Source organism: Gorilla gorilla, chromosome 2, assembly GCF_029281585.2.
Source record: "Gorilla gorilla gorilla isolate KB3781 chromosome 2, NHGRI_mGorGor1-v2.1_pri, whole genome shotgun sequence".
NCBI classification, from domain to species: domain Eukaryota; kingdom Metazoa; phylum Chordata; class Mammalia; order Primates; family Hominidae; genus Gorilla; species Gorilla gorilla.
Genome location: NC_086017.1, coordinates 56312788 through 56327484, shown reverse-complemented (window position 1 = coordinate 56327484; position 14697 = coordinate 56312788). Strand labels below are relative to the sequence as shown.

At 43.7% G+C, this 14697-nt stretch overlaps 1 protein-coding gene across 1 annotated transcript in view; it reads left to right on the top strand.

Annotated features, from left to right (window-relative positions):
- LTF (lactotransferrin) overlaps positions 1 to 7596 on the top strand; it is a 29099-nt gene extending 21503 nt beyond the window's left edge. Inside the window, exons 13-17 of the mRNA XM_004034023.5 lie at positions 16 to 157; positions 2113 to 2180; positions 4116 to 4300; positions 5468 to 5657; positions 7368 to 7596. Of these exons, the coding sequence (XP_004034071.2) occupies positions 16 to 157; positions 2113 to 2180; positions 4116 to 4300; positions 5468 to 5657; positions 7368 to 7402 (620 nt within the window). The 3' untranslated portion in view covers positions 7403 to 7596. The remainder of the gene's footprint in view (positions 1 to 15; positions 158 to 2112; positions 2181 to 4115; positions 4301 to 5467; positions 5658 to 7367) is intronic.
- Positions 7597 to 14697: the final 7101 nt, after the last annotated feature.

Sequence of the window (14697 nt, the reverse complement as noted above, 5' to 3'; positions counted from 1 at the left end):
GTTCCTTCTCTCCAGATGAATATTTCAGTCAAAGCTGTGCCCCTGGGTCTGACCCGAGATCTAATCTCTGTGCTCTGTGTATTGGCGACGAGCAGGGTGAGAATAAGTGCGTGCCCAACAGCAATGAGAGATACTACGGCTACACTGGGGCTTTCCGGTGAGTCTGTGACTGAGCTCCATCAGGAAGGGGCCTCACCTCATCCCTCAGCATGTCAGCATTGCAGTTCTAAGGAGCCAGATGTGACCTGTCACAGCAGAGTGGGGGTCATCCTGTGGGTCGGCTCATGGGTGGCCCCAGTGAGGGCTGTCCCCACCACACCCACCGCCCCAGAGAGTGGAGGCTGGCACCAGGGATGTCTGACCTCAGCTCCGCAGTGCTTCTCCCTGTGGCTTTGAGCCAAGATCAACAGCAGTAGGCCTCAATAGCCTCGTCCTGAAAATCAAATGGGTAGAGTGTGGTATCCTAAGTGCTTCCTACAATTCCATTTATGGGGAAGAATTCTCTTTCCCATCGCCGCCCCCTTTCTTCTCACCTAGGTCATGACTATGGCTTAGGTTTCCCCTTTTCTCTGACTTTGGCCTTAGAAATGGCAAAGAGATGGCAGAATTGCAGTGTTATTCTCCAGTAACGAAGTGAAAAATAAGCCAAAAAACAAGTTTTCAGAATTCATGTTATAACCACTTAGTGACTTGTAACCACACCCCACGTTTTACAGCACCATTCATCCGGGTGTTGCTTCTCAGGGGCACTATTTACCGGTGTGAAGGGTGCAGAGAGGATCTTCCCCTGTTCCTTTTCCTCCATTTGCCAAGAGTACATTTCACCACCAGATGGCTTCATGTGTCTGAGGGTGTCTTTGAACTTTTTAATATAAATTCAACAGCCTTGTTCCAGTAACGGAATGACATAAAAGTAGCTTTTGCTATATAAGTGGCTCATAAAAAAAGACCCAAAACAAAAAAAAAATGTTTTGTGAATGTATAAAAATATCTTTAAGGGACTAAGGATTTGCAAATGGAAATGTGATTCTACTCAGAAATGCTGAACACACGTCTCATAAGAGCCCGAAAGAAGCATGTGCTCCTCTTTTTTTTTTTTCAGACCTGCAGCAAGGTATTAGTTCACTGGAAACACCCACATTTTAATATTCCTATTTATACTGGAGGAAAATCCCTTGTCTTTTGTTTAAATTATATCTAGAATCTAGATTGGGGAAATTTATAGCAAAATAATTAAAAGCTGAAACCAGTGTCATACCCCTTTATTTCTATCATCCTTATAATGCTGGTTCTTAATTTTTAACTTCCTGCTGACTCTGTAGTATAGAAGAAGATCTAGCCTCTCACACTGCCCCCAGCACCTTTTCCACCCCACAACCACAAACTTCAACTCTCTTCAGCACCCAACACGCTAATGTCATATTCAGTACTTATGACTGTGTAAGCGTTATTCTCATATTATATTTCCCTTATTGTACAAACTTTTTGTTTACTCTGGAGTTCATGAATGTCTTTTCTTATTTGCTTAATTTTCTGCACTTAAAAAAACACAACACTATCTCATCCCCAAACTGTCTGCCAGTAATGTAAATCTCCTAACAACATGCACACACACACACACACACACACACACACACACACACACACACTCTCTCTCTCTCTCTCTCTCTCTCTCTCTCTCTCTCTCTCTCTCTCTGGGTGCTATCACAGTTTCATCATTTACTTGGAAGTGCTGCTCCAGAAGGCATCCATCTTCCTGCTGCAGTTTGGATTGGTTGCTGTGTAGGCTGCCTGCACATCTGTGGTCCTGGGGGTCTCGTTGACCATTATTTTGGTGCTTTCCTTTGTCTTACTTCATGTTAGATTGCCTGTTTCCTGGATCGCATATCTTTAGATTTCTTGGTTTTGTAATGTCTTTTGTATAGGGTTTTAAAAGGAGGGCAGGTACACCTGTGTTTAATCTGCCGCTGTAAACAGTAAATTCCTAGAAATAGTTGTCTTTTAGATGTTTACTTCCATATTTCAGTTTTTGGAATGCATATTACAAATATTTATGAAAGCCCCACTAGTTTCTCTTCTGTAATTATGTGTATATTTTCTGGAACATTTTAGGTGCCTGGCTGAGAATGCTGGAGACGTTGCATTTGTGAAAGATGTCACTGTCTTGCAGAACACTGATGGTAGGTGAAGGTGTTTCCTTTTCTCCTTCAAAGCAGAGTCTTTGGCATCACAACACATCTTAGTGTTCAGATTTGCCTTTGGGAAGGTTTTATAACATTTTCCAGATTTTTGATTAAAAGAACTCCAAAATTCTTTATCTCACTAGACAACATGATAACATCTGTAGGTGTCATATGGATTTTGAAACCAAATTCATACACACACACACTCTCTCTCTCACACACACACACACACACACACTCACTCACACACACACAGATACTAGCCATGCTCAGTAGCAAATGTCTCCCTGGCTTCATCTATTCAACCACAGAAACACACTGTCTGCCCACATGAGATCATGCATGCCTATTGGAAACTGTGGATGATGCTACAAACTGGGTGAACATATGCAAATGAAGCCTCCCTTTATGAAAAAGGAAGTAGAGGCCTTCATTCATCACCATGTGAGCCTTGGTCTGGAGACTCCTTGGGAGTTATTGGGAACAAAATTACAGGTGGTTGCAGATGAGGGAAGATAATCTTCCAGCCAATGTTTGAACAATTACTCTCTCTTCTGGTCCTCGGCCATTTGCTACCTTCCAATCTGCATCTGTCTCCTTAGCCCCACTTCAGCATTCCCACCCCAAGTCTCAGCAGGTGACTTGCTATTTTGTTTCCTGAGAAAGAACTGTCTCCACTTTCGGCCTCCCTCCTTCAGTAATCACTGCAGTCACAGCCACTTCTCCCTTCTGCTTCTGCTCCTTCTAGTGTCTCTTGGGACAGAGATTAAAACCAGACATGTAAATTTGAAATTATTTCAATATCAAATAGAGGAATCCAAGAGAATGAATAAAGTGCTTTCTTAAAGGGAGAGAGCAGAGAGACAAACGGGAGCCTGAACAATGAGCCTGCATCTGCACAAACATAGACATGCATACAATTACATTTAGAATTTACAAGCCATTCACTGAAGTAATCTCCAGGGATCAGATTGATGTCAAATTTAATTTTAACTTTCTCCGGTACTTTACAACTGTACTTTGTTAGAATTGGCTATATATATTTGATAAACCTATAAAAGTTCCTTTCCTTTCTCTGGTTACACTAATAGCATTTGAATATGAAAGGGAGGAGAAACCAATTTCTCCTTGAATGTAAACCATCTATTCTTTTTCTGGAACTCACTGAAAAATATGGCATAGGTGCAGGGTTTTCTTCTTTAAAAAAATAAGAACTCTTAACATCTTTATTGAGGTTGAATTCATATACTAAAAAATCCACCCATGCAAAGTGTACAATTCAGTGATCTCCAGCACATTCACAGAGTTGTGCAGCCATCAACACAATCCAACCCTAGAACGCTTGTATCCTCCCATAAAGAAACCCCTGCACCTATTATCAGTCATTGCCCTATCCTTCTTCAGCATTGGCAACCATCAATCCACTTTCTGTCTCCATAGGTCGGCCTATTCTGGACATTTCATATAAATGGAGTCATATAACATGTGGTGGGGTTTTTTTTTGAGATGAGGTCTTGCTATGTTGCCCAAGCTGGTCATGAACTCCTAGCTTCAAGTGATTCTCCCACCTTGGCCTCCAAAGGGCTGGGATTACAGGCATGAGCCACTGTGCCCAGCCTATTGTGTGGTCTTTTGTGACTGGCTTCTTTCACTTAGCATCGTTTTCGAGGTTCATGCATGTTGCAGGATGTACCAGAACTTCACTCCCTTTTATTGCTGAATAACATTCCATTGCATGGACACAGCACTAATATTTGGTATATTTGAAGTTTGTACAGCTTGTGTAGGATGAAGCTCCTTCTCTGTTCCTCACATCACCACAACCCCAGTATGTGCATTTGGGAGGTCAGTGGAATGGACACACCCACCCAGAAGAGACTTCTTGGCTAAGCAGGGGAGGCGTGGATGATGCCACCTTCTTTTTCTCCCCAGGAAATAACAATGAGGCATGGGCTAAGGATTTGAAGCTGGCGGACTTTGTGCTGCTGTGCCTCGATGGCAAACAGAAGCCTGTGACTGAGGCTAGAAGTTGCCATCTTGCCATGGCCCCGAATCATGCCGTGGTGTCTCGGACGGATAAGGTGGAACGCCTGAAACAGGTGCTGCTCCACCAACAGGTATGGGCCACAGGGCTTCTAGTGCTTTCTTAGCTGTGTGGGCTCATGTTAGGTGAGGAGATCACAGAGCTAGGTGCACCAGCCCACTCGATCCTCTCTAGTCACTCTACTTGAAGCTCATGGTGAGAGTATTGGCTTCATGCTGTGGGGTTGCCCGGAGTGTCAACAAGAACAATAGAGGCTTTTGACTCTGGGCTTTCTGGGACTCACTCCATTTCTGCTGAGTCTCTGTGCCCTGGGCTTGTTGCCGTCACTGCCTGACTCAGAGGCTGTCTTTTTCCCTCCTGCTGTTCTTCTGGCAAACGAGGAAGCCACTGAGCCTTCCTCCCACATGCATTAGTATAGTGCTTTTTACTCAGGTGACATTTCCTGAACCTGGGCCGAGTGAACAGTGCTCTAGGCCAGGCCTCTAAAACAGCAAACTCAGAAGGTGCCCTGTAGATTTAGGGCTCTCTAAATGTGATTTGAAGGAAATCCCAAAATTTTCTTAAAATCTGGGATTTTATTAGAACTTCTATTTTTATCATATAACATCATGTCTCTGTGTGCTTTTGAAGGAAACAACTCAGGAATAACAAGACTGGCCACCATAACTGGCCTTTATGGAGCTCTTACTGTGCACACACAGTGGTGCTGGTGAGAGAGCTGCCGTGACTGAGGGGTTTGGGTCTCAGTCTCCCCACATGGGAGCCTGGGACAGAGCAGGAACTGTGTGAGGGAGGCAGGGTGACCGACCTGCACACTGAGCTGGTTAGTGGCCGAGCCTGGGTTTTCCTAGCAGCCTGCCTCTCTAGAAGAGCTGCATATTAGAATGTCCTGAGCAATTGACTTGTGAGGGCAGATCTCAAAACCCCTCCATTGTCGCCTTGTCACCCATAAGAAGTTGTATGGGAAAAGGTCACAGGTTAAGAAGGAAGGAAAGATGGCAGATGGTAGGAGGTAGGACCAGAAGTGGTGTGAGGCCTGGATGCTGCCCAAGGCGGGCCTGCCACCAGGAGTGTGGGGTGGGGGACTCCACTAAGGAGGTGGAATGACTCCAGAACTCAGCTCCTTCTGCCCCATGGTTTTCTCAGGGCTGTTCTTGGGTGGAAGAAATACCCCTTTGCCTCCTTTAACCCATAAATTCCTCTTTTCCTTAGCTACTCACTGTCTGCCCTTTTGTCGCAGGCTAAATTTGGGAGAAATGGATCTGACTGCCCGGACAAGTTTTGCTTATTCCGGTCTGAAACCAAAAACCTTCTGTTCAATGACAACACTGAGTGTCTGGCCAGACTCCATGGCAAAACAACATATGAAAAATATTTGGGACCACAGTATGTCACAGCCATTACTAATCTGAAAAAGTGCTCAACCTCCCGTAAGTAGACCCTAGCTAGCATCCCCGAGAAACCACCATAGGTGAAGGTCAAGGTTTGAGGGCCAAACAGCATTCTAGGAACGAACACAGGTGTAAAAATGTTAAGGAAAGATAATATCTCTTTACAGTTCAGGAAATTATAATCTCATTGATAAAATAATTAGAGAATAAAATAGAGCAGTATGTAATAAATTTTTATAAATTTTATAGTACGGAGAGTGACGGCACTGTCATGAAATCTTTGGAAACTGATAATCCATTTTATTCAGTAAAATGAAAGGTGCATATATACATATGCATTGAGAAATGACAAAACCAGCCAGGTGTGATGGCACACACCTGTCATCCCACCACCTTGGGAAGCAGAGGTGGGAGGATGGCTTGAGCCCAGGAGTTTGAGACCAGTGTGGCCAACACAGAGAGACCTTGTTCTACAAAAATAATTTTAAAAATTAGCCTGGTGTGGTGTCAAGCGCCTGTAGTCCCAGCTACTTGAGAGGCTGAAATAGGAGGATTGCTTGATCCCAGAAGGTTGAAGCTGCAGTGAGCTATGATTGTACCACTGCACTACAGCCTAGGTGACACCGAGAGACCCTTCCTTAAAAAAAAAAAAAAAATCTGATTCTAGACAGTTACCATAGATGCCAACTATAGAGAAAACAAAATCTCAAAAAAAATTCAAGTGTAGGAAAACATATCTTAACCAGGGAAATATATTGATATTAATTTAATCCCTTAAAAATATTTAGAAGACATCACAGAGTATTGTAAGGCTCCCGGTGATAACTGTGGGATTTCAGTGTGCACAGCTCCCTGTGCACTGCAATCGTTCAGATTCCTATTCCTGGTCCCTCACCCAGAGTTGGGGGCATTAGGGATGCTGTTGGTCCAAGGATGGGGGCAGGGCCAGAAATGTCTTTATCGGTAGTTTTCAATGAGAGACAATTTTTCCCCTGAGGGGATATTTGACAGTGTGAGAAGCATTTTTTGATTCTTACAACATAGAGGGTGCTGCTGGTACCAAATAGGTAGAGGCCAGGGATGCTACTAAACAAAGCACAGCCAGCCCCCTGCAATAAAGAGTTATTATCAGGCCCCAAATGTCAATAGTGCCAAGGTTGAGAAACCCTTTTCTGTATTGACAAACAACTCAGGTCACTGTGATGCAGGTCAGGACCACCCTCTGAGAAATATGGCTACAGGGCTCTTCTTGTGAGCAGCCAGCTCAGGGCTGCATAGACCACATGCTTCTTGAGGGCAGGCCAGTCTATCCATGCTGTGTCCTCAGCACTTAGCACAGCAACTCACACAAAGCAGGTGCTCAGTAAGGATCTGTGAATGAATGAGTGAATCTGCAGGTGAACATGATTGCAAACAGGTTCACATTCCAGGAGAAGCTAGAGGACCACCAATGTCTTGTGAACTTGAGAATGTGACAGTCGATTCAATCAGAGACAAGTGCAGGGTGGTTGTGTCTCTCAGGCCAGAGCAGGGAAACACCCTGGCTGGTGAGGGCTAGACTCTGGCTCCCTTGAACACCGTAGTCGCTAGGAGTAGGGGAGTGGGAATATGAGTGTGGCAAGCACTGACTCACAGTGATGGGAGAAGGGCAGAGAAAACTCTTAGTATTCTCTTTGATTTATTGGATTAAATAACTGGTTTAATGGAAGAAATCAGTTTCTGAATCTCTTGCTCTGTTGTGTCCCACAGCCCTCCTGGAAGCCTGTGAATTCCTCAGGAAGTAAAACCGAAGAAGATGGCCCAGCTCCCCAAGAAAGCCTCAGCCATTCACTGCCCCCAGCTCTTCTCCCCATGTGTGTTGAGGCCTTGGCCTCCCCCGCCGAAGGTGGGGATTGCCCATCCATCTGCTTACAATTCCCTGCTGTCGTCTTAGCAAGAAGTAAAATGAGAAATTTTGTTGATATTCTCTCCTTATAAAGTGTCACTCATCTTTTCTAGAGTTTTATACTGAAATCACATGCCTGACAAAATACCTGTACAATTGGACCTTCCCTTCCAAGTTTTTCAGGTCCAGCCCCTCCTCTTTTTTGCAGTCTTGGGTATGATGCCCAAGGGTCTGGAATTTAAGGCCAGGCCAAGCACCGGTTTTCCCAAGGGGATCTGGTTGGTTATTCACATAGCTGTCTCAGTGCACGTGCATGTATGTGCCTGGGAGTGTGTGCGTGTCCCCAAGGCAGGGCAGGAAGAGCAGGCATAGGAATTATAACTGAAATGTAGGTTCAGTTGCTCATCACTTGCAGAGTCTAATTAACAAGAGCTAGGTTTGGTATAAAGTGACTTTTATTCCAAAGCTACCTTAGGGGAAGAAGTACAGGCTTCTTTCCTTAAGGGTAACTGCTTCACCTTTGGAGCAGAAAGCAGAGGCTTTTAAATGGGGGGGGTGGCATGCAAGGCAGGAAGTGAGCAGGTAGAGGGTCTGGGTACTGGCTTTGGTGCCTTGTCTGCCAGGCAGTTGAGCTGGTTACTGCTGGTGCCTTTGTGGGCAAAACTAGGTTGTAAAAGCAGCCAAAAAATTTCCAGGTGGGAGAGTTTCATAGCGGGCATATTTTGGCTTGTGAATTGACTGTTATGTCTCAAGGTAGTCTCTTGGTGGGAGAGAGTTCTGCTCTGTAGCGTCTAACTAAGAGCACATAGTTAGATGAACTTGCCCTGTTGGGAGTGTCTGGTGAAGGGGAGATAAAAGATTATAATTGCATTTCTAAAGAGCTAAGTAGGAAGCAGAGAAAAGGAGAGAGAAGTGAAGACAGAATAATTTTAAATAATGAAGAGAGAAATGAAGAAGGAATAATTTTCCTGCTTTTCCATTGGTTCTTTGGACATAACAGGCAAAAGTGTCAATCAGGGTGAGACTGTTCCTTCAAGGGCAGAGATCAGACAAGTGTCCTGAAACTCTGCCTCCATTCTGGGGGCAACCATTTGGCCATGTTCCCCACTGTCAGTGAGATGAATAGCTCTGCTGCTGCCTGCAAAAGCCTCTGAAACCTGTCAGGAAAGGACATTAATTAAGGTCCCATAATGCTAGGATGAAGCTCTTTTCCTATTTGCTACTTTGAATTATGGCCTGATATGTTGTCCATCCTCACTAACATGAGAAGATTAGTCAGTGAGCAACATCTGATGGGGTAGCCACAGCAGTGATAATGCCAGCACTCTTAAACATGACATTTGAACAGTATGAACTTTCTTGTCTAAATAAGATACTAAAGTGAAATTGAGGCCCACCTATGAAATTCTCCTGTTCCAGGTTGAAAAGAAATGGAACATCGCTGTGTCTCTCTGTTCACGCTAGGTTATATTGCTGTAGCAAATGGCCTCCAAATCAAAATCTTAGTGGCTAACATGACAAAAATGTGTTTCTCTCTTGTGTCCATCTCCATCATGGGTCAGCAATGGATCTGTGGCTCATGACTTTATTCTGAGACCCAGGCTGAACCAGCAGCCCCAATTTTGGGCATGTTGGGCTTGAGGCAGAGGGGAAAATAAAAGAGACAGAGGCAGCTGCTCTGCCTATGGAGTGCCATTCTTTTATTCCTTTATTTTCTTAATAAACGCTTTAACTTAAAAAAAGAGAGAGACAAAAGCATCATACAATAATACTTACAGTGTCTGCTTGGCAGAGGCCATATCATCTTTATCATTTCATTGGCCAGAGAATTCACATGGCCACAACATCAGCGAAGTCACCCAGGAGGAAGGGGCAGTGATAGGGGACTGGAGTTAGTGCAACAGTGCAAGGAAAAATCTTCAGAGCGTTTCATAGTGCCCAGCCAGAAGGCCATCACAGGAATGTCCCACCCGCCCACAAAGGCTTCTGTGCAGTCCTGGAGAGGTGTCCTTTGCCCAGGTCCCACCCCCTTCCCAGAGCATGGCCTGGTAGGTGTGGCTGGATCTCAGTCCCTGTGTGCCACTCACCAGGATGGTTGGGCCTCTGCCTGCACAGCTGCACAGGCCACCCCAGAAACAGAAGATTGACTAGATGCAGGATGCTTCCTGTGATATTTCACAATTTATCCTGCATTAATGATATTTTCCCATACAGAGAACCATGCAGTAGTTCCCAAGGTTGGGTTCCCTGAGGGGGAATCATTCATATTTGATTTCAGAAACCCTCCCTTCAGGCCATTGCTAACTTTTGCTGTAACACCAGTCACTCTCTGAGGTTCAATAACAGCTTCATCTGCCTCACCCTGTGCCACAACTTTAAGACTGGTTTGGACACATCCTCTTATCATTTTTATGTATGTCTCCTGGGGTCTCTAAGTCCCATATCTTTCCTTAAAAAGTTATTTCTGTAGAGCACCTGATTCTGTCACTGTTCAGGGCACCACTATGTAACCCACATGGACCTAGGGAAACTGAACAAAGGGGGCAAACGTGGGAATAAAAGACAAGAGACAAAAGAGTATATTTGGAAGAAGTGGTCAGGGGGCACTTTGCCTCTAGTGGACAAGGGCCCTGAGCTTTACACAACCGTCCGTATTGATTAGACAAAAGAGATAGTGAGAAGGGGGGCGTGGAAGAAGGGATCAGCTGCTCAGTCCACAGTAGGCTTGCAAAACTGCATTCTCCAGATGTCCCAGTAGATAACCTCAAGGAGCTTGGTGCCAGGAAGTGATTGCCCTCAGCAAACCTTCTGGCAGTGGGAGCAGTCGTGAGTTTGCCCACATCCTGCATTCATGATAAACAGTTTGCTGTTTTATCATATAGCCTCCAGTGGAATGATGAGTTGGTCAGTCCCACGTGCCTTAGGTCCCTAAATATCCCCCTTTCTGTTTATGAATTAATTGAAAGAATGTAAGGCCAGGGTGGGCAGCTCTCATTTTCCGATTGGTGGTCCATCCAATTCTACAGGCTATGAACAGAAGACAGAGACAAAACAATATTATTCCAAGAACTACATGTAAGATGTTAATGTAGTGCCTTAGATAAGTCCAAGGATTGAGGCTCTCCAGGCCTTGCTGGAATTTGGTCCAGTCTTCTAAAGAAGGCTGAAACTCTTGAATTTGCCTATGTAAATCAAGAATTTTGTTTTGTAATTCACCAATATCAAAGGTGATGTTAGATGTGAAAGCTCCCTGCAAATGGGCTTTCACAACGTCCCACAGATACTCACTTTGGTTATATTCTAAGTTGGTTACACAAATATGAGTGTGATTAAAATGACAATGCAATTGCGGCTGCAATTGCAAGCTTTGTGCTTTTCCCCTAACCATAGACCTGTGGATTTCAACACTGCCACTTTATTGGGAGAACCCACCCTCAGTATTTCAACATAGGTTCCTTCTATTTTCCATAAGTGTTGGCCGGCTGAGAAATAAAGAGAGACAGTACAAAGAGAGGAATTTTACAGCTGGGCCACCAGGGGTGACATCACATATCGGGGGAACCCACCCCCAATATTTCACGTAGGTTCTTTCTATTTTCCATAAGTGTCGGCTGGCTGAGAAATAAAGAGAAAGAGTACAAAGAGAAGAATTTTACAGCTGGGCCTCTGGGGGTGACATCACATATTGGTAGGACCGTGATGCCCACCTGAGCCACAAAACCAGCAGGTTTTTATTAAGGATTTCAAAAGGGGAGGGGGTGTAAGAACAGGGAGTAGGTCACAAAGATCACATGCTTCAAAGGGCAAAAAGGAGAACAAAGATCACATGCTCCTGAGGAAACAGGACAGGAGAAAAATCATAAACTCCTGATAAGGGTCTATGTTCAGTGGTGCACGTATTGTCTTGATAAACATCTTAACAGAAAACAGGGTTTGAGAGCAGAGAACTGGTCTGACCAAAAATTTACTACAGCAGAGTTTTTCCCCACTCTAGTAAGCCTGAGGGTTCTGCAGGAGACCAGGGCGTATCTCAGTCCTTATCTCAACTGCACAAGACAGACATTCCCAGAGCGGCCATTTATAGACCTCCCCTCAGGAATGCATTCTTGTCCGAGGGTATTAATATTAATATTCCTTGCTAGGAAAAGAATTTAGTGATATGTTTCCTACTTGCACGTCCATTTATAGGCTCTCTGCAAAAAGAAAAATATGGCTCTTTTTGCCCGACCCTGCAGGCAGTCAGACCTTATGGTTGTCTTCCCTTGTTCCATAAAAATCACCATTATTCTGTTCTTTTTCAAGGTGCACTGATTTCATATTGTTCAAACACACATGTTTTACAATCAATTTGTACAGTTAACACAATTATAACAGTGGTCCTGAGGTGGTGCACATCCTCAGCTTACAAAGGTAACAGGATTAAGAGATTAAAGACAGGCATAAGAAATTATAAAAGTATTATTTGAGAACTGATAAATATCCATATTAAGATGAAATCTTCACAATTTATGTTCCTCTGCTGTGGCTCTAGCTGGTCCCTCTGTTCGGGGTCCCTGACTTCCCATAACACCACTTCAGTTTGTAACTCAGTGTTAATTTTATTCTGAAGTAGCCATGCTTGGTCAGCTGTGTGTGTCCAGTTCTCCATGTACTGAGCTGTTTGAATAGAATTATGCAAAGCTACAGATGACATCACAACAGAAGTTATTAGTGCGATCAAGGAAACAATAGCAAAAATTATTATGTCTAAGGCTCTACAGACATGATGAGCAAGCTCAGTTAGAAGAAGTTTCACAAAATGCAAAGCAGGTGTGGCAGCCCAAGCCTCGGACAGATTAACAGGAATACATAGCCCAGGGATGTGGCCTAAAATCATCAAAGTAGAGATATTATGTGTTTGCAATGTGCTATGATTAATGCAGTGATATAATTGGTAAGATTTACAGGTCAATTGGGTATTGTTTACCTGGAGCTGGTCCTTCTTAGCTGTCAAAAAGACATTAGGATACACCATGGAATACTATGTGGCCATAAAAAAGGATGAGTTCATGTCCTTTGCAGGGACATGGATGAAGCTGGAAACCATCATTCTCAGCAAACTAATACAGGAACAGAAAATAAAACACTGCATGTTCTCATTCATAGGTGGAAATTGAACAATGAGAACACTTGGACACAGGGCAGGGAACATCACATACCAGGGCCTGTTGGGGGGCGGTGCTGGGGGAGGGAGAGCATTAGGAGAAATACCTAATGTAAATGATGAGTTGATGGGTGCAGCAAACCAACATGGCACATGTATACCTATGTAACAAACCTGCAAGTTGTGCACATGTACCCTAGAACTTAAAGTGTATATCTATCTATATCTATAACTATATCTATATCTATATCCATATGTATATCTATATCTATAAACACAAACTGTAAGTTGAGTGGTGATATTCTTTACAAATATAACATTAGAACTGTGTTGTGACTCCAGTTGGCCTTCTCTCCATCTTTGCACTCAGGCTCAGCTGGCTCGTGGCTCGTACCGGGGGGACCGTGTCCATGGTTGGCCACCCTGGGTTCCTCTAGTCTCCTGTTCCATGGTTGCATGCACCTTGAGGGCACCCACACGGCTTGTCCATCTCCTGTGAAAACACAAGCATACTCTCTTCCCCACGTCAGTAAATCCACCAGACCTTTCCATTGTCCTTCTTCCAGGGATTTCCATAACACTTTTGGATAAACTTTCCTCTTTTCTTCTAACACTTGCCAATGTCTTTCTGCTGGAGTCTTACCGTCCATACCAGGAGTCAAAAAATTTAAAGTAAATAAGGCTAAATGTAGTTTTTATTGAGGTGGTAGTTGGCCTCCTATACCCGCTTTTTGTCTTTTCAACATGCATTGTAATGTTTGATGTGCCTGCTCTATAATGCCTTGTCCTCTAGGATTATAAGGAATTCCTGTTTTATGGGTTATAGCCCAAAGCTGCAAGAATTTTTTAAAAGCATGACTAGTATAAGCGGGTCCATTGTCAGTTTTTAATTGTTTAGATATCCCCATATGAGCAAATGATGACAGACAATGTCGCTGTACATGACCAGCTGTCTCACCTGTTTGGCATGTAGCATGCAGCATATGAGAATAAGTATCTATAGTCACATGAACATAGCTCAGCTTATCAAAGGTTGCTATGTGTGTAACATCCATTTGCCAGATTTCATTTGGAGCCAAACCTCGTGGATTACATCCTTCTATAGGTGTGGCTCGAGGGACATACTGCATAATATAATACAAACCTGTAGGAACATGTGAGTAAGGGCGGAAGTATTTTGGTGCAGAAGCACATGAGATGGTTGAGCTTGCTGAAACTCAGAAGCAATCAGTTTGTCTGTTTTCTCATTACTTAGAGATAGTGGCCCAGGAAGTTGTGCGTGAGAAGGAATATGAGAAACATGAAAAGGAGCTGCACTAGAACAAATAACTTGAAGTCTTAAAAATAAATTAGCAGTTCTGGGTTTAGTGTACTTTTAATTGTAGCAGTTTCTATGTGACTGGCTACATTTACAACATAAACTGAACACAGACAATGTTGATAGGATCTGAAGCTGTGAGCTGTAAAACCTGAATGACTGCAATTAGCTCTGAGCATTGAGCCTAAACGCCAGAGGTCATTATTGTTTGAGTATGTTTTAGTCCATACATAGCAGCATGACTTTTGGAAGAGCTTCTAATAGAGCTATAACACTCACTGCATGGCCCAAGGATCCATTCCTTGGAATCTGTGAGGCCAAGAACTCCAGGTCAGAGAACAAAAGGCTTGCCGCCATCTTGGGAGCTCTAAGAACAAAGACCTGCTGGTAACACTGACACATCAGCTCCCGTATCCATAAACCCATAAAATTTCTTTCCTTTAGTTTGTACTACACAGGTGGGTCTATTAGAGGCTATGGGTCGGGATAGATAGATTTCCCGTGTAGCTGTGCTCCCAAACCCTTTATTTCCTTGTTTCTCCTTTCATGGAGAAGGGTGTAATTTGCAGGGAATAAGTAATAATTGCACTATGTATTCTCTCGGTTCAAAAACCCGAAGATCCCGTGACATTAAAACTACTTGAATTTCTCCTTCATAATCAGAGTCAACAACTTCTGGGACTACAGTAATGCCTTTGCAAGTTAAGGCAGCTTTTGCCTAAAATTAGTCCCG